This window comes from Globicephala melas, chromosome 12 (genome assembly GCF_963455315.2).
Source record: "Globicephala melas chromosome 12, mGloMel1.2, whole genome shotgun sequence".
Taxonomy (NCBI): domain Eukaryota; kingdom Metazoa; phylum Chordata; class Mammalia; order Artiodactyla; family Delphinidae; genus Globicephala; species Globicephala melas.
In genome coordinates, this window is record NC_083325.1 from 69,409,760 (window position 1) to 69,437,012 (window position 27,253).

General features: G+C 49.0%; 1 protein-coding gene across 2 annotated transcripts in view; it reads right to left on the bottom strand.

Annotated features, from left to right (window-relative positions):
* Positions 1–1,004: 1,004 nt before the first annotated feature.
* MAPRE3 (microtubule associated protein RP/EB family member 3) overlaps positions 1,005–27,253 on the bottom strand; it is a 47,848-nt gene continuing 21,599 nt past the window's right edge. The window contains exons 2-7 of one of the 2 annotated variants that reach the window (XM_030858177.2): positions 5,901–6,028; positions 4,694–4,839; positions 3,946–4,102; positions 2,459–2,613; positions 2,180–2,332; positions 1,005–1,938 (exon numbers count right to left, since the gene is read on the bottom strand). In XM_030858177.2, the coding sequence (XP_030714037.1) occupies positions 1,870–1,938; positions 2,180–2,332; positions 2,459–2,613; positions 3,946–4,102; positions 4,694–4,839; positions 5,901–6,021 (801 nt within the window). In that variant the 5' untranslated portion in view covers positions 6,022–6,028 and the 3' untranslated portion in view covers positions 1,005–1,869. Of the gene's footprint in view, positions 1,939–2,179; positions 2,333–2,458; positions 2,614–3,900; positions 4,103–4,693; positions 4,840–5,900; positions 6,029–27,253 lie in introns of both variants that reach the window. The other variant, XM_030858176.3, reaches the window with a different exon arrangement.

A 27,253-nucleotide genomic window follows, 5' to 3' on the forward strand; every position in this document is an offset into this window, starting at 1 on the left:
AAGTGAATGAGGAACAAACAGACACAGTTTGCTTATTTCAGGCTTATAACTGGAGTCATCTGAGAAGTGGTGGCAGTCTGGGAGGAGGGTCATGGAGCAGGGCCATGGAAGAAACACAATCCCCGTAGTATCTCAGGCATACTCAGGATGGCAAGGAAACATCTACCAGGGCTAGTCTGAAGCTAGAGGAACGTTCTGGAGGTCACACCTCTGTGGTCTTTGTGAGTGAGCCCTGAACCCTGAGTCAGGAGGTCTCAGTTCTAGTCTAGTTTTTTACCACCTTGAGCAAGCCATGTCACATATTGTTCTCAGTCCTTTCATCAGTAAATGCAGGACTGTTCTAGATGACAGCCAAGGCTCTGTTTGAATGGGCCCGGTATCCACATGCATTTCAGCGCCCTCGGGGCCTCCGGGACACTGGTTATCATGGCCCTTGGCCGGCACACACCAGGATTGCAGGGCTGTACGGAGGACGTGACAGAGTTCCCGGCTCCCGTTAGAGCCTGTTCTGTGGAAGGAACCCCTTGGACATTGCTTTCCTTCTGGGCTTCAGTTCTTAGAGCCGTTGCTCTTTGTAGCCCACTCAGCTCTGTCACATGAGCCCTTGTCCGCAGCTGGATCACTGTTGTGGGGCGTACGAGCTTTGACAAGGGTGGGGGACAATATGCAGTCATACTGGCCCAAAGGGGACTGAAACAAAGCACCTCTCAGCCAGGCCCCCCTGTTACCCCACAGCTGCTTTACTGGGCTGCCCATCGTCACAGCCATGGCCCTGAACTTTGTTCCTCTTCAGGGAATGGCAAGCCCTTAAAGCCCGGGCATCAGCGTTGGGAGATGGGGGCTAGGTCAGAGCTGGGCTCTTGAGGCTAAGCCAGTGGTGGTTTCTGGGCCCGAGGGAGGACGGCAGGGGTGCTGTGCTCCATGGCCATCGCCTCTGGAGACGGGGTCGCTCAGGAGAAGAGCGCTGAGAGCCAGGCTGTGGCTCAGTTGAGGGAGACGTGGTATGGACTTTTACCACACAAGTTTATTTAAATAAAAGTGAACACGTATGCAGGCTGGGTGGCCCGAGGGGCAGGGGTTGGGGAGGCGGGCAGAGGGGAGGCAGACGTACAGGAGGATCCAGGCAGAGAATGTGTGGTATGAACCAAGCTGCAGAGGGAGTGGCTGGGGGCCTCGGGGCAGTGCTGGGCTTCGGTGCTGGGGTCAGGGGGCCGAGGGTGGGCAAGCCTGGTGCCAGGAGGTCATTTTCATCCCTCACGTGCTCCCCTCGCTCTCCCTGACCACCGGGGCCTAAGGCACCCCCTCCTCAGTCACCCTATCCCTCTCCTGACATCAGCCTTTCCCTCAACTACTGGGAAGTCAAAAGACAAAATAAATAAGAATCGGTGAGTCCTGCCACAGCCCTGGCAACGGGGAAGGGAGGCCAAGCCAGACACGCTGCCCCAGAGCCCGTGCTGTCAGCCCTGGGAAAAGAACAGGTAAAGTGCAAGGAAAATCCAGTAAGTAAAAATATACCAATGACTTTGTCAAATATACAGCTGCTGGCTGTCAGGGGAGCAGGCGGCTGGCTGGGGTGGGTGGCAGCAGCCCCCTGGGAAGTGTTGGCCGACACAGCACAGAGACCACGGAAATAAATAGGGGTGGGGAGTGGGCAGGGATCCCGCCCAACTGGGCCTCTGCCACAGGAGGAGGGGCCCTTACCTGCTCACCTGCCCCCCACCCCCAAGCCCTGCTCGCCAGGCTCCCCAGGGCCACGGCACTGACACAAAGCACCCGGCCAGCTGGCTGTCAGGGAAGGATTATAATGTGGGCATGGGAGCGGGGTGAGGGGCACGGCAGCCGTGCAGTCAGCCAGGGCTGGAGCCGCCCTCAGTACTCGTCCTGGTCTTCCTGTTGGTGTTCCTCGATCTCATCGTCCTCCGGGGGTGCAAATCCTTCCTGGAGGGTGGAAGGGAGAGAGGAGGTGAGCCAGGCAGGCAGGCTGAGGGTGCGGACTCCTGAGGGTAGCTTGGGAGCCAGGGCCCAGGTTCCTGTCCTACTTGCCCTGCTCACGCCCTGGGAGACCTTGGGCTGGTGACTTCGGCTGGCTGCCCTCATCGGCCCACGTTCTCCAAGGCCCCTTCTGGCGTGAGGGCCCGGCGGGAGTGCGGGAGGCTCAGCAGGCACTGGCGGGACTCACCTCGGTGGCGTAGAGAATGCCGATGATGCCCGAGATGACGGGGCTGTTCTCGCTTTCGTGTTCCTGGCAGATGAGCTCAATGTCCCGGAGTTTGCTGAAGTAGAAGTCGCGCTCCTTCTCCAGCCCATCCACTGTCAGCTTCAAATCCAATAGCTGCTCGGGGAGAAGGTGGTGTTCAAGCCAGAGACCACCGCCTCGGACTCCCTTCCCGCCCTGACGCCCCGGGGGCCTGGCTTTTGTGGCGGGGCTTTCTCAGCTGCCAGCGTCCACGCCACTCACCTGCTGGTTGAGTTCAAGAATCTGGGCATCGGTCTCGTGGCCACCATTTCGGGCTGATGGAGGATTCTTCCGGAGGATGCAGGGTGGAGCCACGTTGCTCAGCCGGCCGGAGGTCTGCATGTTTTTGGGGCCTGTGGGGGACGTCCTCTGTGGAACTGCCCAGAGGAGAAAAGTCAGATCGGGGCTGCGTGAGCCCACAGCTCACGTGGCACGAGACAGCCTGGTGTGACTGCGGGGCAGGCCCATGCGAAAGGCAGGCACTCTCGCCCTCCCCACCTCTCCCTCTCAGGATGGGCATCTACAGCTAGGCCTCAAGCCACGGCCACACGTGACACCACAGCAGCGGGGCAGCCCTCTGGCAAGCCTGGGAGAGCAGGGGCTACAGGGAACTAAAGAAAGTGTAAGGTGTAGGCAGGGAGGAGAGCTGGCCTGAGGGGGAGAGGAGGGAACTGGGATGGCAAATTTGGGGAGTGGGGCTGGAGGGTTGAGGGCCCTCTTGCACTGACAGCCGGGGCCTGGGGAAAAGCAGCTGGCACAGGGTCTCGCTGGGTCTTTGCTAACAGATACCCCAGCCCACAGCCATCCTCCCCGGGGGTGCCTTCTGGAGGAGATCACAGAAGCCTGCCCCTGCCCCTCTGGGCTCCCTGCCTCAGGATGGTCTCTGGGCCCTCTGCTGGGCCTGATTCAGGGACCCCACTCCTCCCCTGCACACCCGGCATGCTGTGGCCACTTATTGTCCAGCTATGGCGGCTCCCAGGACAGAGCTTCTGATGCAAAGCAAGCAGAGGAGTGGGGGCAGCCCCAGGCGGGCAGCAGCACACACAGAGGAGCCGCTCTGCTATGACGGGTTCAGACGCGTGCGGGGCTGCGCCTCTGCTCTCGCCAACCTTCCCATCCCCCAAAGGCCCTGTTGCTTTTTCCCCTTCTCCTCTGGAACCCAGACAAAGCCTCGTTTCCAGAGACTCATCTCTTGAGGACTTAGGGCTGTGGGATTTTGGAAATGGGGGAAGATATGGTCAAGCTTGGCCAACTTCCATCCCCGGGGAGTCAAGTGGGCAGGGGGCAAGAAGTGTCTGTAGTGCCGGCCCAGGCCCTTGGCCTGGATGGACCTGGACAGAGGGACCAAGCCAGGGGCTGCCCCATCATCTTGAGGCAGAGGAGTTGGCTCGGGCTACAGAGGGAAGTGCCCCGGGGCCTCCCATCACCAGCTGCCACCTTGGCCGGTGCCGGTGGCTCTCCTTTTGTAGCAGTCTCTGGAGCCCTCTCCTCCCTACTGTGACTCCCCCTGGTCTAAGCGGGCAGCAGGCGGCGTCATCTGAACTCCGTGATAACAGTCTCCTCTAGGCTGGCAGGGCCGGGCCGGTGGCCCAGGGGCCGCTCCTGGCTGTAGCGCCCTTCCGGCCCGGCCCCCCACACTCCCTCCCCCAGCTCGGGCACATTACCTGCTGTGCCAATGAGTTTCTTGGATTTGTTGAAGATCTGATCACCTGGATTAGGAGGTGGTGCTACGTCCTGGCCCTGCCGCGCCAGCAGAGGGTTGTAATCCTTTCCATCATAGTTTGCGTCAAAGAATTTCTTAAACCACTGAATAAACTCAAAATTATCTTGGAATTTTCCTTTCACTAATTTCTCTACAGGAATGATCTGAAATAGACCACATAAGCAGAGAACTTTAACCTCCCGCTGCTGCAGGGCTGCCTTTCTCTGTGAGAGGGCTACTGCTCTCAGGAAAGCCAGCCCCTGGGCTGCAGCATCCTCCACCTTCTCCACCTGGCCCCCCTCCCGTGCCACCAGGGCAGATGGGTAGGCGGCAGGCCCTTTCCTCCAGGCACAGGAGGAAGTGTGTGGGGAGACATCCCTTGGTGCTGGGCCTGCATGTGGGGTGAGGGCTGCTGGAACCAGGGTCCTGGGCCGTTGAGGCAGTCGAGTGAGCCAAGAGACCTTTCCTGGGCCTTCCAGAGGAGGAATTAATAGGACCAATATACGAGGCTCAAGTGCTGGGGTGTAGGGTCCAGAGAGGAGGAAGGGACAGGAATGTCATCGGGATGGGATGTCAAAGTTGTGGGGTTTTCCACTGAGCCTGGAGCTGGGGGAACATTCCCCCTGGAGAGTCGGGGTGGAGAGAGGCGTGAGAACTGGATGGACCCCAACAGCCCCTGCTGCCCTGGCTGGCGGGCCATCTTCTTTCCCAGGGTCACACAGCTCCTCGGGGCCCCTCAGAGCGCAGGCACCTACTTTATCAACACCCATCTTCTTGAATGCTGCTTGCAGCACCTTGAAGTTGTGAATATATTCATGCTCTAGCTTGGCCTGGAACTTCACCTTCCTCAAGTGCACACAGCCAGGGAAGAGCATGTCCATGAACTGGCAGTAAGCGGCCCCTGTGGAGAAACACAAGATGCTCGTTTTCACGTCCCCAGGCCAACTGGGGCTACTCCCCCAAACCTCTCCGTCTCCTCTTCTCTCTCTCTGTTCCCAGAGCCGGGGCCAGACTTCCCAAGAGTGAGAGCAATTACCATACAGTGATGCAAATATGTACCAGCACCGTATCAAACACTGCATGCATGGGCTTTAATCCTAACAGCAACCCTGGTTAGGTAGCTGATGTCATCTCCATTCATGGATGGAAAAACTGAAACCTAGAGAGGTGTGGTGACTTGTCCAGGGTTGCACTACAAGAAGAGCTGAGATTTGGACCCTCCCCCCCCGAAGTGGCTAGGCTGGACCTGGTGCACGTGACCTCTGGCTTCACTGCCTGCCCCCACTGCTGCTCCCCTTCTGCAGCCCTTTACTGTGCCTCTCCTGCTCTTCGCTTTTTTTTTTTTTTTAACACAGTAACCTAACCTCTCCTTAGGAAGCTGTGGGTTGTTTTTTTTTAAAAAATAAATTTATTTATTTAATTAATTTATTTTTGGCTGCATTGGGTCTTTGTTGGTACGTGCGGGCTTTCTCTAGTTGCGGTGAGCGGGGGCTACTCTTCGTTGCAGTGCACGGGCTTCTCATTGCGGTGGCTTCTCTTGTTGCGGAGCATGGGCTCTAGGTGCACAGGCTTCAGTAGCTGTGGCACATTGGCTCCGTAGCTGAGGCTCGCAGGCTCTAGAGTGCAGGCGCAGTAGTTGTGGTGCACGGGCTTAGTTGCTCCATGGCATGTGGGACCTTCTCGGCCAGGGCTCCAACCCGTGTCCCCCTGCATTGGCAGGCGGATTCTTAACCGCTGTGCCACCAGGGAAGCCCCTGCTCTTTGCTTTTTACTCTTTCCATCCCACGTAGACCCCTATTTCCTTACTCCAACTCCAAACACTTTGGCTAGTTGAGGGCTCCGCAGCACTCCTCCTTAATCCCAGTTACAAGCTCCACTGTCTGCTGTGGCTGTTCTGCCTCCTGCCTACCCCCCTTTGTCCCCCCAGCAGAGCCCACTTCCCCCCGATTCCCAGCCTCCCACCTGAGCAGAGCTGCTCTATCTTGGTATAGTTGAGGTGCAGGGAGTCATTGACCCATGCGAGCATATCATGGCGACTCAGATTCTCACTGGTCACAGACGTGGAGTACACATTGACGGCCATACCCCAGCTGTAAAGAAAGAAGAAAGGCAAGGTAAGACCCTGGGGGCCTTGTGCTGTTCTTGAGCCCGAAGGAGGGGGAGCTGGAGGGTCTCTGGGGAAACGAGAAGCATCTTCCTCCAGACCAGCAGTTTACCTCTTGGAGAAGGGGTACTCATTCACTCTTGAAACATTTGGTGAGTGTCTGCTATATGCTAGACCTGCGCTAAGAAGTGGTGAAGTCAGACGTGGTCTCTGCGTCCAAGGAGTTTACAGACAGGCAAATCCCCACAGCAGGGAGTGACAGGGCAGGAAAAGCAGCACATGCAAAGTTCCGGGATGGCACAAAGAAGGGAGGGATCTCTTCTGCTTGACAGGGTCAGCGAAGACTTCAGAGCAGCCTGAAAGGGGTACGAATTTTCTCAACATACAGGGGATGGGGTAGAAGGGCAGTGCAGGCCCCAGGACTGTCAAGAACAAAGGCATGGCTTGTTCCGGGACTCTGAGCTGTTCAGCAGGCCTGGGGAGCGGGTGTTTGTGTTGGGGTGTGGCGCAACGAGACTGGAAGGAGCTGGTAGCGGCGGGCTTTGGTTACCATGAGGAGGAGTCTGGACTCTCTGTTTAAACAAGGGAAGCCATTAGAGGATTTTAAGCAGACAGTACTTGACCAGATTTGGGTTCTAGAAAGCTGATTAATCTTCGCCTCTGCTCCGACTTCATACCCTATAATCCCTGTGGCCTGCTGGCCGATCCACAGGCACCTGAATTCCGCTTATCCAGAAACTTCCCTCAATACACGCTTCTGCTCTTGTATTCGTTATCCCAGTGAATGTCACCACCAGGCACCCAGTCACCCACGCTGGAAACCTGTGGGGTCGTCCCAGACAGCCTTCTCCCCCTCATCCTCAGAGCCCATCATTCAGTGAGCCCGGCTCCTCTGCCTTCCCAGTGTGCCCTGCTCTTCGCCTCGCCTCCTGCTGCCTCGGGGTTTCTGCATCCATTCTCTCCAGCCAAGGCTAGCAGAAGCCTCCAAGGGGCCTTCCAGCCCCCAGGCACTCCCTCCCCCTAGTCCATCCCTGACACTGCTGCGGTCAGAATCTACGTGAAAGCAGCCCTGGCCACGCCCCCCTCCCCCCTTCTCCCCCCGCCCCCTCCCCCCCCCCCCCGCCAGTGGGTGTAAGCGCCTCCTTACCCTCCCCCATCCCCACGCAGAGGTCGTCAGTTGTTATTACTGACTTGCACTGTTAAGAGAGAGGGAAATATTTCTTGTGACTAGGTCTTTATCATAAATGGAGAAATAGGACTGCAGATTTCACCAATTGTGAGAGTACATATTTCTGGAGTGAAGAATATTTAGGTTTAATACGCAGATTGTCTCCCTGAAGGAAGAATACACCCAGCCCACTTCCGGGTCCCCTGTGGGCATCTGCTCTTATAATGTGACCCCCTCCCCATCACTTATGAAGCTCTTCAATGAGCCCTCCCTCTCCAGCCCTGTCTTCTACTTTGATCCCCCAACTGGGAGCCATGGGCAGCTCTCTACTCACCCTCTGCCTGGCATGCAGCCGCCACCCCCAAAGTCCACTCATTCTCTGCTCTAGACCTCTAGAGCAGAACCTTCTCAAACTGTGGTCCCTGGAGCAGCTTTGGTGCTCTGTGGGCACCAGCTTGTTAGAAATTTCAAGTTAGAAATTCTAATTCTTGAGCCTTGCCCTAGATCTACTGAGTCAGAAACTGCACTTGCTTGACCAAGAGGGTCTACAGGCACAGTTAAATTAGAGAAGCTGCTTTAGAGAAGAGGCTCAGTTGGTATCTGCTAGGCTGTGCTGCCCCATGGCCTCACCTCAAGTATATATAATGGAACCTCGCTAGATGCACATTTAACTTCAATAAATTTTTTGAAGAAAAATCAAGAAACCCTCTTGTTTATTCTTAGTCCTTCCTCCTCTTAAAAATAGACCTTGTCCTTCATTGCCCAGGGAAAGGGAAGCCAGACAGAGCCAAAAAGCCAAGAGCAACAAAAATTATCATCTTGGGAGCTTCTAAGGACTCAGGAGCTGACAATTCCAGAGATTTCTGAGGGTAATTCTGACTGCACTTGAGTCCCCTCTTACACAGTGGTTTTGAGCCACCACCCTGTAACCTGACCCTTGCACTAACCACTGGACTTGCTGAAATGCCTGCCTCCCTCATCAGTTAGCATCTCAAAGCCAGTAGTGGTGTTTCTAGGCCTGTCACAGGCAAGGTATTCAGCAAATTTGTTGAATGACTAAGTGACACCTCCTCACCTTTTCTCCTCTTTCTGAACCATCTTTTATCACCTTCTGGCCAGGAACCTCCCTCCCCTACTCAACCTTCTGGACTCAGCTTGGGCTCCATCTCCTCCAAGACACGTTCTTTGAGCCCCTATGCAGGGACACATGGCCTTCATCTGTGTCTCTCTGTCACCCTGAGCTTACTCAATCATGGCGTTGATCACATTCTCTTGTCTGTCCCTTCCACCTGACTGTAAACTCAATGGCCAGGCTGTTTCATTCACTTTGGGGTTCTAGATCAATTCTCAGTGAATGACAATCACAGAGACTAGAGTTAGGAGAGTGCTTCTTAATTTCCAGGGAACTCACCTAAAGTAACCTCAGCAGGCGTGGCAGGAGCGCCTGGACACCAGACTTGATTAGACAGGCAGATGGGTAGGGTCAAGGCAAGTGCATTGTATTTTGATGAGTATTTAGTTAGGGACTCTGAGAAACAGAAAGATTTGCCCTCGTCATCAAGGAGTTTATAGTCTCACTGGGGAGACCAACACACAGGAGAACAGTATAACCAAATGCCGCAAAGTGTGGTGAAAACGGTAGGTGCTACAGAAAGTCAGCAAGGAGAGAGCATGCACAGCTGGAGAATGGATTTGAACGGCCCCAATAAGAATGGTCAGAACCTGCCAGGCCTTCGGGGGTCTGCAGGGGCCTGTGGGATCTCAGTGCAGAGGGGACAAGCCATTCTGGATACTGGCCTACCACAGGCTTTGGGACTCATTTCTGCATGAGGTCTTGGGGGCTGCTCTGTCCCTGTGCTCCTGGGGTACAGAGTCTGGGCTGGTCAGGGGTGGTTCTGGGAGGTATAGGGTGGTCTTAGGTTGGCCCTGGGAATTCCTGAGCCACTTTAGGGATTTTTTTCCTGTTTACTGTGTATGAGTTTCAAGTGCTGATTATTGAAGAAAAGCAGAGGCACTGGTCCTAGTCTAAACTAATCCTCCAGTTTTTGACTGAAATCATTTGAGCTTCAAGGGTCTTCTAACCTGAGGGCAGCCTTCCTGTGGTTCCCTAGCCTCTCTAAATATTATATATAACCACATCACGTATATTATTACATAGTATATATGCAATTATATATAACACACTATATAAATATACATTGATATATATTTATATATAACGTAGTACATATTCATATATAGTATGTATAACTATATATGATACACTACATATGATATATACCAATCTATTTATATATAATGTATAGTATAGTTGGCTCTCAGTGTCCATGGGAGATTTGTTCCAGGACCACCGTGGACAGCAAACTCTGTGGATGCTCGAGTCCCTTACGTAAAATGGCATGGTATTTGCAAACAACCTATGCACATCCTCCTGTATACTTTAAGTCATCTCTAGAGTATTTATAATACCTAATACAATGTAAACACTATGTAAATAGCTGCTGGTTCATGGCAAATTCAAGTTTTACTTTTTGGAACTTTCTGGAATTTTTTTTTCAAATATTTTCCATCTATGGTTGGTTGAATTCATGACTATGGAACCCACGAATACGGAGGGCTGACTGTATAATATAGTTAGTGTTCTATCTATATATATGTGTGTGTATAGCTATATATTTTATAGTTATTTTATTTTATATCTATATAATTTAAAAACTCCTCCTGGTGCACAACAAGGTATTAGAACCAAAGTCCTCATCTGATGCATGTGCTTGGCTGGGACTGCCTGGCCTGCATTGCAATGGCACAGGCTGGGATATTGGGGTGTTTTGTGACCTCCCTGGGGTACAGCGTTGGCTATTTTCCTCCTTGGTAAGTATGAAAAATCTCCAGTCTCCCTTCCAGAACACAACTGAAGACCTTGCTATCAGGGCCCTAAGAGTCACCAAAAGCTACACAGGTACTGGAAAAATGCCCAAATCTTCTCAGCTTGGCCAGAAATTCCCAGCTCTGTCTGTGCCTGATGATGGAAGGGCATTTTCCACACCTTTGATTAGTCTGAATCTAGGGTCCCCAAAGAGCCAGCAGTGCCTGTAAGGAGAAAGCTGGAAAAAAATGGCTCCTCTCAGGGCCAAACCAGCAATTATGCTTTTTACCTCCTGTGGCGCTTTTGGGGCAGAGCTTTGTCTCCACTTGCGACTGGCTCTGGTTCTTTCAGGGGATGCTACCCTCTGGCCCAGCTGAGGTCCATTTTGGCTCAGGAGGACTCATCCAAGACACTTGGGGGTCTCTGCAAGGATTCTCAGTCACACTTGCTGGGGCGGGGGGCGGTCACGAAGAAACCAGCCTCCTAGTTCCCTTCTTCCTCATCATGGTGGGGAGGGCAGGATGCCCTTTTGATTTTCCTCTCCCAGATTTGGCCCTATAAATACAACTAAATTATGGCCAGCAGGTGGCACCCAGGTCCTGGGCAAAGACTCCTTTAAAAGTTTCTCCCATCCCCAAATCCCTCTCTCCCTAGCTCAGTTTAGAAAAAGAAGAGCCCCTAACTTTGACCTTGTCCCTCAAAGAGGAAGCCTGGTTTGGTCAAAACCTGGTGGTGTCAGGGCACGGGCTTGAGTGGAGTCCTTGTTCCTGACCCAGGTGTCCTCTGAGAACTGAACCAGCTAGAGTGGCCTAGGGCACTAGGCCCACTCTAAGATTCTGGACTCAACTAAACCAACCTCCCGCTTCCCCAAAGCCATAAGTTAAACTCATCAACGGGTCCAACTTCTGATGACTTACTGTATTGGGGGTTGACTCGGGCCTCGATTCAAATCAGAGCAGCTTCTGGGGGTGGAGGAGGCATATAAAGCATTGGCCCAAGCATCTAGCCCTAAGTGGACCAGTTGCCTCCAAATCCAGCAGAGACCATGTCTGAGACAACTCTTAAAGTTGACTACACCTGTAACCAAGGGCTGCTTCTCCTCCCCTGAGAGAATGGTAGGCAACCACCCAGAGGAGGCAGGCTCTGTTCCAAGGGCTACAATAGCAGGGTCTTCCAACCCTGTCCCTGGGACACTTCCTTTCCTTTCTCTTAATGCTCAGCGGCCTAAATCAGAGCAAGTCATCCTGCACTAGAGCTGTGCAAAATCAAGTCGCTCTTCCTTCCCTGGTGCCATGGTGTGGGAGGAGCGAAGGGTCTGGGTGCAGATGGCCTGGGTTCATGCTCTGGCCTTGCCAGTGGTTGACCTGGAGTCTGAGCAAGTGGCTGCACCCAGAGCCTTCATCTCCTCATATTCGGGAGACAAATGCTAAATCCGCAAGAGCAGCATTCATGGTGGGAACTTCAACCACCATGGCAGACCAGGAGACAAGCTATCGGATGGGGGGCAGGCCTGGACGTACCCCTCCCGTGCACGTCCCCACTGAGGGGGAACGACCATCGCCTGCGGGGGGGCAGGTAGAGTCGAGTCTCAGGGACGCGCAGAATGAGAGTCTGCACGAGAGAGGACAGAGGCACCAATGTTGAACCTTGTCAGGTTTGTTCTGGACATTGTTAGGTAGACTTGCTGGCGGAAAGGTTAGAGTATTAAATGAGCAGTCTGTCACAAAGGCATGGAAATAAAACGGGTGGATTGGCTGTGGTGGGGGAGGGGCTCTGAGAGCAGAGGAGGGCTGGGCCTGGGGTTGAGGGAAAGTAGGCTGAATAGACTCCAGTTTCAGAGGAGGGGAGCACATGCCACTTGGCCAGATGACAGCTGTCAGCCACACGGGCTGAAGAAACATCATTTGAAAGGAAGATAAAGTGACATGGCTTGAATGTGCCCCCCAAGACCAGAACTGCTTTTGAAGCATGAAGGATCAGTAAGGAGACACCAGGCCCACTAGTGCCACAGACACAAACGTTCCTTTCCCCACATGTCCCAGCAGCCGCTGCAGCCCCCCTCTCTCTTTATGTTCAGGCCGCAGATGGGCCAGCAATCCCCTCCCCGGCGGTGTGCACAGAGCTGGACTGAGAGCCAGTCTGACTGGGGCATCCTCCCAACAGGTACCGAGTTCTGTTCTCAGATCCACCCCGAAGCCCTGCTCTGAGGAGTCCGGCAGCTATATCGCCATGTTCTATAGTTTCTCTTTTCCTTGCATCAGAGGAAGAGGTGGTTTTCAATCTCTTGCTGAGCATCCCGGGGCTTCATGCTGCATCCCTGTGCCGCATCTGGTTGTGTGTGGCCAGCAGGTGCAGCCAGCTTGCTACTCTCCTGCTCCTTGGGGTCAACAGATAGGGAATGTGGCCAGAAAACCACACCTTCTGAGCCCACCTGCCACCTGAAACCCCACACTGCAGTTCAGCCTCTCCCATTCATTCATTCATTCGTTCATTCAGCAATATTTTATTGCGTCCGGGGCCCTGAGCCAGTACTAATTAAGGAAAGAAATGGGCACCAGAGCTCCAGCATAGCTGCCAGAGGGTCACAACCAAAAGCCACGCCTGCCCCTGCTCTCCCCCTGCTCAGAACCCTGATCGGAACACTGTGGGGAGCTTTCCAGGGTGCTGGGAAGAACAGGAGTCAGACACATCAGTCATCCTCTGCCTGTCATGAAGGTTGTTCAGCCCCCAAAGTGGAGAGAGGATTAACCTCTGGTTCCCACCGACGGGGTCCCTCATTAACCCCACAGCAATCCCGTGCTCAAGAGAATCATTCTGATTCTTCAGGCTTGAAAAGTGAGGCTTGGATACTTCAAACTACTTGCTCAAAGTCTCACAGGCAGCTGGTGGCTGAGCCCACGGCCAAGTCACATGTTCTACCATTAAGCCTCGCTTCCCCACACTGCACAGCTCCAGGAGCCTGCTGCCGGTAGCCTTGTTTTGATGGCAGCTCCCATCGTGGAAGCTTGTTGACTTAAAAAGTAGGTGTTTGTGGAACTTAAAGATGTCCAGTAGAGAACCTTTGGAAAGAAAGGTTTAACCTTCTACCTGCCCACCGACACGGATCCTACTAAAAATGGATTCATTTTAGCAAGTGAGGAGTTCTGTTTACTCCCCTCCCGGGTTTCCATTAACCCTCTGAGTTATGACCAGATAGAGCAATCTGGCCAGGACTCCCCAGAGGACTCCTTCCCCGGGACAGCAGCTACAAGGGGGCATGGCAGCATTACCCAGATCTGCCTCTTCAGAGTTTAGATCGTGTTCAGCAGGACACGTTCAGGACTCCAGTGACTGGGACCTCAGCAGGGTTCAGGATCTTAGGGGAGAGCGACATGACCTAAAAGTGTCGTGAGAAAAGAATCCTGGAGAAGCTCCAGTCCCTACCTGAACTTACACCGTCCAGATCCCTGTCCTAGACCTGCTGGAGTAGGCGTGCGCTGGTTCCCCACCAGCCGCGGAACTACTCCACCTGCCCCATCTCCACTTTTTAAATTCAGCTTTGTGGTCTGAGCCTCCGCGTGAGTCAGGGCTTTGGTCAGCCATGAGAAGAAGGTGATTGGCTGCGTCTGCCAGGGCTTTGTGACCCGCCGGCAGGGCTCTTCCGGTCTCTCAGAACCATGCATCCCTGCCTGCACGTACTGCCTCCACGCAACCCCAGAATAATCTGGATGTGTGATCCAGCGGGGCAAGGAGTAACAATTTTGCAGATTTTCCCAACAGGTGACTTCAGCCCCCCTGGGCCCGGGCAGGAAGGGGTAGCCCAGTGACAACGGGCATAGCCCCGTGTCAGGAGTGGGAAACGTTTTGGCAAGCTCCTCAGAGTTCTCTCTCCTCTGATCCCACAGCATCTGTTCCAGTTTTCCTGGCCGGTAGGATGCATCTACAAAGCAGAATATATGGGAAATCTGGAGTTGGGGAAGGATCGTGGTTAGAGGCCCAGCTTCAGGAAGCCCAGATGGCAGTCCCCAGGCAGAAGGGGCAGAAAAAGCACAGTTCTGTGTAGTCTGTCTCCCTCTCAGACTGGTGTTCTACAGTCTCGGAGGCCTGAAGCTGGATGTGTGTTGGGCGCCTGCTTCTCAAACAGGTGCCCCTGGATTCTCAGTGTCTGCCTCAGTCATGCTGGTAACGCTGACCGAGTACTTGCTGTGTGCCGGCCTCTGCTCAGCGCTTTGTATGCATGACTCACCTAGTCCTCGTAACAGCTCTATGAAATGCGGACTGTTTTGTCCCCTTTTTATAGATGAGGAGACTGAGGCCCAAAGTCAAGCAGCTAGGAAATGTTAGAGCGAGGATTTAAAGCCAAGTTGTCTGACTGGAGATCTGGTATTCTTAAAGGAGCCTGCTTGAGGCATGCCCAACACCCCCTGCAGGACCAAAAGACCTGGTGTTTCCCTCACAGCCCTTGGGCGCAGAGGGTAGAGACCTGGGAACTGCAGGGAGTTCTTCTAGGAACCAAAGAATTAGAGAAGACCAAGGGTCCCCGAATTATTTTCAAGACATATTTGTGGAAGGCAGAGTTCCACTGAAGGCTTAAAAACAAAAAGCCAAAATTAGATTTAGGCCAGTGACAAGCTTATAAAATATTAGAATGTGAGCTTTCAGAGTTACGCAGCCTTATTTATGATTTAATAAGGAATATAATGCCTAGCTCTAAGTACAGTCCTAGGTATCTGGGAAGGAGCTGGATGGTCTCGAGAAGCTCTTCCCGGCCACAGGATGTGGAGATTTGGTCTTGAGGACCATGCTGGAAGCCGCAGGCTGCAGAATGGCCAGCAGCTGCACCTCTCCTGATGAGAGCTATAACTGCCTTTCCTGTTACCAGTGACTGCACCGTGAACCTTATGGTCCTAGCATAGGAAACGGTTTAGCAAATCACCAGACTAGACCTCCTCAACTGTTCTTTCCCTTGACCCCAGACCTGGTAGCAGGAGTCAAGACCCTGCAGAGCAGGCTGGTCCCAAAGCCACGACCTCAGTCCGATCCTTGAATGGGGTTCCAGCTGATCTGGAGGATGACCTGCCACAATCCAGTCAGGAGCTGTTTCTTCTGACAGTCACCGTGTGCCAAAGACCATAGTGCTCTTTCTAATTTTGAGTCTTTTTCATTTTTATTTATTTATTTTTGGCTGCATTGGTTCTTCGTTGCTGCACGTGGGCTTTCTCTAGTTGCTGTGAGCAGGGGCTACTCTTCGTTGCAGTGCGCGGGCTTCTCATTGCAGCGGCTTCTCTTGTTGCAGAGCACGGGCTCTAGGCACACGGGCTTCAGTAGTTGTGGCTTGCGGGCTCTAGAGCGCAGGCTCAGTAGTTGTGGTTCATGGGCTTAGTTGCTCTGCGGCATGTGGGATCTTCCCAGACCAGGGCTCGAACCCATGTCCCCTGCATTGGCAGGCAGATTCTCAACCGCTGCGCCACCAGGGAAGTCCCGGTTTTTCTTCTTCATATTTCTCTTTCCAAGCTACTGAAACATTGCTCTACTGTCACTCAGCAAGTGTTCACTGACCACTACCATAATGTGCTAAGCACCCCACAGGGCACCATGAGGACATGGGATGATTTTAAGTCATGGGTCTTCTCCTTAAGGAGCCTTCGTTTGGTTGAAGAAATAAGAGTAATTCATAAAATAAGAGATTTCCTTGTTTTATAGTTCCAAGAGAATATATGAAGTACTAACTTGTGCAAGGGTATTTGGCTTTTAAGTGCTCCAGGAGAGTGTAAAGGATGAGTGGGGCCTCAGTAGTTAGATGGCTTCTGGGGGTAGGTGGCACCTAACTTAGGCCTTTATAGATGACAGGACAACAGAAAGCAGTGAAGAGAATATGGAAAATTGGGGACTTGGGAAACATGTTTATTATTACTTTTATTTGAAAAATGAGCACGAGACCAATGATTAAATCTTAGAGGATTGTTAGAGGATGCAATCAAGAGAGGAAATGGGAGGGATGTGGTGTCCCAGGAGCCAAGGGAGGGACCAATTTCAAGGAGGAGGTTACCTGCCCTGTTTAATGAAGTTACCAGGCCTTGGATAGAGAAATAGTCATTAGACTGTGCAAAAAGAAATGATGAAACTCTGAGTCGTTCTGTTGGAGTGTGAGGACAGAAGCTAGACCTGCAGACAATTCCAGAGTCCCGGATCATTTGCCCGAGAGGATGCTGAGGAGGGAAATCAGGGGTTCATCACCAAGGCCACTGGGTCCGCTGCAGCACTGCAGGTGGACTAGAGAGTGATGGCTTGCGAGGCGGAAAACACCTCGCTTCTTTCAGTAAAATCTGGAAAATTCATGTCCTATCCTTAAATTCTAGATCGTATGTGTCTAAGGAGGCTCATGAGTGCAACCTCATGGTCTTACTAAAGCTTTTTACAACATGGTGTCATGAACGAAAAGAAAGAATGGGAACAAATTTTAATATAATAAAGTCTCGACTAAGTTGAATGTTTGGAAAATGTTTTAAATATTAATATACTGTTGTTTAACTGTGGTTAATCAAATCCCCTTTTGGTCTTTAGTTTTGTTGAAAATTATTAAGGAAGGGTAGAATAAACAAAATTTGTTACTAAGGACTTTCCAGAGCCTCAGATTCACCTACTCATTGATCACCGTTTATGGAGTGTGTGTTCCAGGCACTGAGCCAGGCATGGGGCCTAAGGAAAGGAAAGGGACCCAGTCTGGCCCCTTGAGGAGTTCGCAGACTAGGGTGGGAGTTAGACACGTGAACATAATAACCAAAGGGCGACACATTACACAACCCCAGATGCAGGAAGGGCATGCTGCTGAGCAGCTCTGCTTCCTGGGTCAGGGACAGCTTCTAGAGGAAGCATAGTTTGAGTTGGGTCTTGAAGGAAAAGCTCATCAAGCAAATAAGAGTCAAAAGGATAGAGGAACAGACTGGGAGGAAGGAGAGGATTACAAATAGTTCACCCCAGAATGCATGTTGTGGGCAGAAGGAGATGTGGTTAAAGGTAGACAGAAGCTACAACCGAGAGCTCTGTAAGGCAGCTGGGAGTTATTCCATCCTGGGGGAAACTCAGCAAGGGATGTTTTCCCCCATGTATATATCTGTAACAATACAAAAATATTTGTAACACTACTATAGTTAAAATAGTAGCTGAGTGTAATTTCCAAATCAAAAATATAGAAAATGAAATTACAATGCTTAGAAACTGCATTAAATTTATAACTCTTGAGGCTTTAGTTTATATTATCTTTTCCGGTAAGAACTGAAGAGATTCCCAAGTGCTGCTTGCAGAAATCAGTGCCCCTCCAAATTTTCGTAAACTTTTTATTTTGAAATAATTTTAGACTCACAATTGCAAAATAGGACAAAGAATTCCCACATATCCTCATCCAGCTTCCCCAATAACATCTTACATGACAATTGTTAAGGCCAGGAGATTGACGTGGGTTCGTTATTAACTAAGCTACAGACCTCATTTGGATTTCATCAGTTTTTACACTCACCCTTATTTTGTGTTGTTGTGGTCCAGTCTATGAAATTTTATCACATGTACAGATTCATGTAATCACCACTCTGCTAGGGCACAGACTCTTCTAGAACCTCAAAGAAACTCCCTCATGCTACCCCTTTATAGCCATGCCCTCCTCCTACTCTAATCCCTGGTAATTAAAGATATGTTTTCTATCACTATAATTTTGTAATTTTAAGAATGTTACAGAAATGGGATCATACAACAACCTTTTGAGATCGGCTTTTTTTTTCTTAGCATAATACCTTCGAGTTCCATCCAAGCTGTTGCACGGATTAATAGTTCTTTTTTATTGCTGCATAGTAGTCCAAACAATGGTACAAGTATGGATATGCCACGGTTTATCCATTCACCCACTGAAGGACATCTGGGTTGTTTCCAGTGTTTGGCAATTACAAAAAACCCTGTGAGAACCTTCCTCAATCTTCTCTTGCTTTGTCCGTGACAGTCTGGCTCTGGCAGAGATCTCTCCAGACTTTTCTGTCCTCTGGAACTACAAATCTGATTGGGTTTTGTAGGTGGGAGACCCAGGCATTAGGTTGGGGAGGGGGTTGAGAAAACACAGGTACACAAGCAACGCTTCGGACTGACTATTCCAAAAATTATGGGTTTGTCTCAGTTTAAACCTAAGTTTGTGCCCCTCCAGCCCAGGCTCCTGCTTCTTACAGGCATTTATACTGTAACCCCAGTGTGTGAATTTATCTTTCTAGGTGGCATAATTTCAGCAAGCATGCTTTAGAATCAGAGTGGCCAGTTCAGGCAGCCTTCAAGCTGAACAAAATTGAGAGGCGCTTTAAAATGAAAGGGGAACAAAGTTTCAAACATCAAGCGTTTGCAGGATTACTGAGGCTGAATCCATTAAGGTGCAGAGTGACCTGTCTAAATTTCTTCCCAAACTTGCACAAAACCTTCTTAAATCAGAAGGTAAAGAAGGACTAAAATAAATAGTCAAAAGCATAATAGAGAAAGGACACATCGTATCTTGAGCAAGTCCTCGTAATAACCCTACCCCAGGTGTGGGGGTACAGATTTACTCGGGACCTTGAGGCCATAAATAGAATAGTCATTCCCTGACCAGAACCAAATACTCTTTTATCTCTAGTGCCTCCTGAGGTGGCATATTTTACAGTCATAGTTTCATGTTCTGCTTTCTTTCGTGTTCCTTTAGACCAAAATAGTCAACATGTGTTTGCCTCCTTCTGGGAAAATCAACAGTATAACTGGACTGTTCTGCCCAAAAGATCTGAGGCTATTCCTCCTTTCACAAGTCCTCAACCACAACCTCAAGGACCTTAAATTTCCCTGTGATTCTTTATGTGGATGACCTTTTGTCGTATCCCAAAGATGAGGGAAGCTCTAAGACTGTTTCTAGCTATTATTTTCTTTCAGAAAGGACATAAGTTGTTTTTGTTTTTGTTTTTGTGGCCGCTCCACGCGACATGCGGGATCTTGGTTCCCCAACCAGGGATCGAACCTGTGCCCCCCGCAGTAGAAGCACGGAGTCTTAACCACTGGGCCACCAGGGAAGTCCCAAAGGACATACGGTTTTTAAAGAGAAGTTACAATTTTTTCAAAGTAAAGTTCATTACCCAGGCATGATTTATCCCAAGGAGGTAAATCCTTTACTTCTGATTATAGGCCATTCAAAACTTTCCAACTTTTCTGAAATTATCACATTTATAACTTAATCAAGTCCTTGGTATACAAGTCCCTTCCCTGGGACTCTCAACATGAAGAGGCCTTTTGTGAGTTAAATCAGCCCTTCAGCAACCTCTCACTCTGGGCCCACCTAATTACCATAAACATGTCTGTCCGTGTGTGTGAGATCTGGATAAACTGTTGATGTTATGAGTCAGTTTCATGGGACTCATCAGACATCAAGTCTACTGCAGTCTCTCTTGACTGTGGCAAGGCCTACTTAGCTCTCTTAAGGGAATTAGTCCTAGCGGCTAAGCTACTGGGGGCTTTTGTCCACTTGGTTTTAAGGTGTCCTTTAAATTTGATGGTCCTTCATGCTGTACAATGTTTGTAGCTCACTGAAAAGACACAACGTTTCTCAATAGGCAGGCTTACCCCCAGTGAAATCCTATTACTTTCTCTCCCACATATTTCTAGTCACTGGAGTAATACTTTGAATCCTGCTGCTCTACTTTTAGATGTCTTGTTCTCAGTGAGGTCATTTTGGCCTATTGGTTTCCACTCTAGGAAAAAGAGACTGTTGGATAATTCAAGAAGGAGAAAAACTGGGCCTTGATCTAAGAACCAAAAGCTTGGCCACTAATGGGGAATCAGGGTTGCTTTCTTTTCTTGTAACGCTGAAGGTTTTTCCAGATCTCACACGTACATAACATTCTCTTCCCTTCTCTCCCCTCACGGTGGTAGTAACTGACGGTAGCCTCAAACCACGCCTTCAAAGGAAAGCTCGCAGAGAGCTCAGTTTCCTCAGGATACTGCTTCTCACACTCTGCGTGCAGCCTCTCTGGAGGTCAGGGTAAGGTTGTGAAGGGACCTCTTAAATAGAATCCTTAGCGTTTCCTTCCTGGAATCACAATTCTGGTGTTTTCTTTTTCTTATCTTTTTATTTTTCCTCTGAATAGTTTTTTTTTCTTAAACATCTTTATTGGAGTATAATTGCTTTACAGTGGTATGTTAGTTTCTGCTTTATAACAAAGTGAATCAACTATATGTATACATATATCCCCATATCTCCTCCCTCTTCCCTCTCGCTCCCACCCTCCCTATCCCACCCCTCCAGATGGTCACAAAGCACCGGGCTGATCTCCCTGTGCTATGCGGCTGCTTCCCACTAGCTATCTATCTTACATTTGGTAGTGTATATATGTCCATGCCACTCTCTCACTTCGTCCCTGCTTACCGTTCCCCCTCCCCGTGTCCTCAAGTCCATTCTCTACATCTGCGTCTTTATTCCTGTCCTGCCCCTAGGTTCTTCAGAACCTTTTTTTTTTTTTTTTTAGATTCCATATATATGTGTTAGCATACAGTATTTGTTTTTCTCTTTCTGACTTACTTCACTCTGTATGACAGACTCGAGGTCCATCCACCTCACTACAAATAACTCAATTTTGTTTCTTTTTATGGCTGAGTAATATGCCATTGTATATATGTGCCACATCTTCTTTATCCATTCATCTGTCGATGGACACTTAGGTTGCTTCCATGTCCTGGCTATTGTAAATAGAGCTGCAATGGACATTGTGGTACATGACTCTTTTTGAATTATCGTTTCCTCAGGGTATATGCCCAGTAGTGGGATTGCTGGGTCATATGGTAGTTCTATTTTTAGTTTTTTAAGGAACCTCCATACTGTTCTCCATAGTGGCTGTATCAATTTACATTCCCACCAACAGTGCAAGAGGGTTCCCTTTTCTCCACACCCTCTCCAGCATTTATTGTTTGTAGATTTTTTGATGATGGCCATTCTGACCGGTGTGAGGTGATACCTCATTGTAGTTTTGATTTGCATTTCTCTAACGATTAGTGACGTTGAGCATTCTTCATGTGTTTGTTGGCAATCTGTATATCTTCTTTGGAGAAATGTCTGTTTAGGTCTTCTGCCCATTTTTGGATTGGGTTGTTTGTTTTTTTGATATTGAGCTGCATGAGCTGCTTGTATATTTCGGAGATTAATCCTTTGTCAGTTGCTTCATTTGCAAATATTTTCTCCCATTCTGAGGGTTATCTTTTCATCTTGTTTATGGTTTCCTTTGCTGTGCAAAAGCTTTTAAGTTTCATTAGGTCCCATTTGTTTATTTTTGTTGTTATTTCCGTTTCTCTGGGAGGTGGGTCAGAAAGGATCTTGCTGCGACTTCTGTCATAGAGTGTCCTGCCTGTGTTTTCCTCTTCTTTTTCTTATTTTGGATGGTGGTGGTGTGGTGCTGGGGCCTGGCCTCTGCTCCTGCACTGAGCACAGACTCACTTGGGTTCATCAGTCACTCATTTGTTCACACACGAATCTATGCCTCCACATGTGAGTATTTAAGCACCTACTGTGTGCACAGACATGACTTGGCCAGAGGAATCCTCTCACCCCTAGATGACTCCTCATTTGAGGAGAAGGACTGTGCGCAGTGGCTAACTGCTGACTAGTTAATAATTATTTCAAAGGGATGTGCAGGGATAACTTACTTTTCTGGCTGCCTCCCCAGGAAACTGCAGCATGTCCCCAAAGCAGCTTAATAGGATTAAAATACCTCCCAAGAATCTACCAATACCGTCTTCTCGGCCTTCCCTCTGTTACAGAGTGAAGTAGGCCTGTAAGGCTACCTTACCTGAGGCACGTACGGATGCGGGGGTGGGGGGAGACTTGTTTCAAGAGGCCAGCTCCCAGAAGCACCTCAGTCCCAGACAGGCCAGGAGGGCCTTGCCTTAGGACTAAGACGGGACAAATGATGATGACTCCACAGTGGCAGAAAGGACTTTCAAAATAAAGGTAGATGAGTGACGTACATGCTCACCAGAAACATCACGAGTCCTCTGCAGTGCCCGCCAGGACGAGGACTCGCACCTGCCACCTGGAAGCACAGGACGCCCTGCAGACCTGCACCTCCGGGCAGGGATGGGGAAGGGTGGGGGCTGGCTGAGGTTCTCAGTGTCCCTCCTCTGGGTTCCCAGAGGCTTCAGGGCACTTCAGTCTGGTCAAGGCTAGTACTAAGTTAAATCCGCATAATGGTCATAGGATAATAGCTTAATGACAAACAAACAAAAACCTGTTGTTGAGGGTGCAGGGAATTGTACTCTTTTAAACGTTGGTGAGAGTGTAATTCGGTACAATCTTTTTGAAGGGCAATTTGGCCAAAAAATATATTAAAAGCCTTTACATTTTTACATATTTTTGGACCTTAATTCTACTTATAGAATTAAGGAATTTTATACTGTAGCAAAAATTATGGCTATATATAAAGCTTTAATACATAGAAGCATATTTATAATAATGAAAAACTGGAAACAAGTGAAATGATCAACAACAATGAACTGTTAAACAAATCATGGTACATCTAGACTATGCAGCTGCTTAAGAAAACAACGTTGTAGAAGAATGTGTAGTGCCTCTTTGGCACCGTTGGCTGGCTGACTCAGCACCCACTCCCAACAGCATTTTCCCCCACCTTTCTCCACTAGAGAGGTCAGAAAAACGAATAGTTGCTTCCCAGCCTCTCTTTCAACTAAGAGCCACCTGGAGACATGAGGTAACACCCAACAAGCTAAGGAGCTGGAGTGTCCTTGATGACGTCCTTGAGCTGTTCTCCCTGCCTGTATCTCCTACTTCCAGACTCCTGGCATGTGAGGAAAATACCCCTATAATTTGTTTAAGCCACTGTTGGTTTGGGTTAGGGTTTGCTGTTACTTGTACCAAAACATAATCCCAACTGAAAGACACGGAAAGATGTTTACAATACATTAAATTGGGGGAAACTGTTACAGAGCAGAAATATACCCACAGGCATAGAAGAATAATGTGAGGGTATATTCTTAAATAATAATTTTGGTTCTGTCCGATAGTGGGGTTACAGGGGATTTTGATTTTCTTCTTTGGAGTTATCTGGATTTTCTAAATTTTTTACAGTGAATATGTATAACTTTTATGACAAGAAAGAAACTCAATAAAATATAGTTTTTAAAAAAAGCAGGGAGATACGGGGATATATGTATATGTATAGCTGATTCACTTTGTTATAAAGCAGAAACTAACACACCATTGTAAAGCAATTATACTCCAATAAAGATATTAAATAGGGCTTCCCTGGTGGCGCAGTGGTTGAGAGTCCGCCTGCCGATGCAGGGGACGTAGGTTCATGCCCCGGCCCTGGTCCGGGAAGATCCCACATGCCGTGGAGCGGCCGGGCCCGTGAGCCATGGCCGCTGGGCCTGCGCGTCCGGATCCGCAACGGGAGAGGCCACAACAGTGAGAGGCCCACGTACCGCCAAAAAAAAAAAAAAAAAAAAAAAAAAAGTATTTGGATCTAATCCTACCTCTCCCATTATGGCCAAGTTGTCAAGTCATTGATTTTTCTCATCCATCTCATCCCTTCCATTATCACTGACATCCTCCTTGTCCAAATTGGCACTTTGTGACTTGATGGTATTCCTGACTGTAGTCTCCATTAAACTTTCTTACCTCTCACTGCAGGACAAACTTTCTAAAAACACCGCTTTGAATCCTTGCCTCCCCCCTACACCAAACCTCCAGTGGCCCTTTACACCTATATAGAGTCTATAGGATAGAGACTAAACTTCTTGTGCTGGTGTTCACAATTTCACTCCACTCCTTCCCTCCTGTTCTTTTCTTTGCCTTCTCCATTCCTTAGACCCTCAGCCTCAGATTGGTGCTCTCCTGCCATCACTCTTCCTAATACTGAAGCCCTGCCAGCCCTGACTCATACCTGGATGCCTTCTTCCTTTTAAGATGAGGGTCATGTTCCACCACTTCCGCAACCACTGGCTGATAGAATCAGGATACCAGATTGCTGTGACGGCCTACGGCAAGGGGCTAAACCATTCCAAAGAAATACACATGAGGTTCTACATTTGGATCTTGAAAACCAAATGGCAGGAAGCAATGTGGCAGGGGACCTAAGGATCTGCAAACACTTACGGGGTTTGAACTGATGAGAGCTCCGTGTGAGTTGCCACTGTGATGGGGCTGACAAAAGGCGACAGTGGCAGAGGCTGGGGAAGAGGACGCCACTGACTGAGCCCGTCATGGCCCTGACCCTGCTGTGCATTTTATTTACCTCACTTACTCCTCACAACATGGGGAGTATGACTGGGCTAAGGGTATCATCAGCTCCATCTTCTGGGCTTCATACCCACTACTTTGCAGACTACCATTAAAGCAACCCCAGATCCAATGTCTTCCCTTGCCCTCCATCACGTTTCCCACGACGGGCACCTGTCTGCCTCTCCAGCCTCCCTTCGCACCATCATGTCCCCTTCCCACTCTACGTTCCAGCTCTAAGACACCATACCAGGCTGAGTCAGACTTTGGCGCTTTTTGCTCATACTTTTCTTCTGTTGGAAATGCCTTCCCTTCCTTGCCACTGATTTTCACCTGGAAAATGCCAGCCTAACCTCCAGATTCATCTCGAGTGTCAATTCCCTGATTCTCACCCCCTTCCGCTGGGCTGAGTTAGGTTGGCCTTCTAGGTGTTTCTGTAATACGTGTAGGTGTACTTCTAACATAGACAGTACTTATCATATCTTTTTCTTCCACTTCACCATGAACTTCTTGAGGACTGGGATTAAGTCTCTGCATCCCTAGTATGGTGCCCAGCACATGGTATGTTCTCAGATATTAGTAGATCTAAACTGAGACTCAGAGAGCTTAAGTAACTTGCCTGACGTAACATAGCTGGTAGGAACAGAACTGGTTTGAAGCCAGATATCTAATTATAAGGTCCTTCTTCTAGGATGAAAAAAGTATTGCTCCCCTCTGGGCTTGTCAGACCACACCTGGAATACTGAATTCAGTTCTGGGAAGCAAACTTTTAGAATAACATTCACGAGCAGGGGTATGTTTGAAAGAGAGTGACCATGATAGTGGATGCAGTGAATATACTCAAATCCAGGTCATGTGAGGATCTGATGGAGAAACTGGGGGTTTAGTTTAGAGATGGAAGAAAAACTCAGGCTGATCCAAAAACTATCTGTAATGACTTGAAGAGCTACCCGGGGAAGACTGAGAATTAGACTTCTCTGTGGCCACAAGGGATGTAATTGTGACCAAAGTGCTGGAGGTACAAAAAGACTGATTTTGACCAACTGAAGAAAAATTTTTCCAGCAGAGCTAAAGGCAGCATGGCTACCCCAGAAAGGGGTAAGGTCCCATCATGGCAAGTTTTGAAGCTGGATGACACCCTTTGGGGACGTCTAGCAAGGTCAAGAACCAGAGTGAAGGCTGGACTAGGTGAGCTTTTATTTTTAGGTGACCTCTTAAGGTCCCTTCCAATAGATGCTGATTGTATTACTCTGTCTTCTCTGACCACTCTAGCCTTTGGCAATTCCTTATCCCTCTATATTTAATGAATTTTATGAGTTTACGTAATTCATTTGGTGATTAAGTATATATGTGGCCTGCCACACAACATTTAAGGTACCAATCTATCCTTTATATTGTCATTTAATTTTTCCCCAATATTTTCCCAAACATATGTGCCTTGAAGTCAGGGATCGCATATCATGTACTATACATTTTGGTCCCACATATCTATTGTTCACGTAGAATAAAAATGTTTTAAATGCTCACTTCACAACTTTAATTTGCCTGCTAGTGGGCTTGTCTTTTCCCTCCTGAAAATTCACTGGAAAGTAAGAGCTAATTCTTCACTAGATATTTTTTTTCCAGGTATTTTCTGTTCCTCGGGTGAAGAGCTTAAAAAGGAAACATTATAGGTGGTGGTCTCTGCTAGTTAAGGAAACCTCAGTCTCCTAATGTCTCATCTATTTCTCATGGCTGCTCAGGGACCCCAGAGGCAAGAGCTCCACTTTTTGGACCCACCAGCTTCCAAGAAGACCAAACACTCTGATAAGGATAACAGAAGGAATAGACACGATGGACAGGCATGAATGGGCCAAGCAGACTCAAGATACAATACTCCCATCTGCTGTCTTCCCATTGTCCTCTATGGCCCAAACATTGGTGGTCTCCAAACAGGGAAGGCTCAGCAGTGTCTCCCAGAGAGAGATTTTCCAACACACGCACACACACACACACGCACGCGCGCACACACACACACACACACACACCCCTCTCTAGAAAGAGGCTCAGGTACGTGGAAAAGCTCGCCAAGTGATTCTTATTTGACCTCCAACCTGTTTGAGAACCACGTTTTTCTCCTAACACCATCATTAACACCATCATTCCCCTCCATTTATTTTTCATTTATCTCTTTAGATCAGTATAAACTCACAGATTATTTTATTCAGTGGGCTATAATACATTACTATCATTTATTTGGATGCTCAAACTGTCCCAGTATTGGCCATTGGGAGCCCCTTTCAGCTGGTTCCTATGTCTTTTATGACACATCCCCAACATTCTTGGAGAAGTTCCTTACTTTCTGGTGTAAAAAGATGCTCCAGGCTCAACTTGCACCTCTCCTGCCTCCATCTTGGAAAAAGCCATTTCTCTAAGGATTCCTGGTCCTCTTAGGGGAGAGTAAAAAACCTCTTTTGAAGACTAAGCATCATATTAATATTTATGATAAAAGAGGACTGAAGTCAAGTCAGGAAAGGACAAAAACGAGCCCCCTCGGTGATTATGACTAATAAGTAGGGGTCAGCAATTATGAGCTAGAGCTCCCTTTTTTTAGTACTTGAATTTTATTTTATTTTTTTATACAGCAGGTTCTTATTAGTTATCAGTTTTATGCATAGAGCTCCCTTTTTTTGTAAACAAAGTTTTATCAGAAGACAACCACACTCACTCACTCATTTACGTATTGTCCGTGGCTGCTTTCATGTTGCAACAGCAGAACTGAATAGTCTTGACTGAGACTGTGCAGGTGGCAAAGTGTAAAATATTGGCCCTTACAGAAAATGTCTACTGATCCCTGCTAACAAGTATCTACATGGTAGAGACAGGATTACCTGTCATGAGGAAGAGTGTGACTTGGAGATACTGTAAACAAGACAAATAC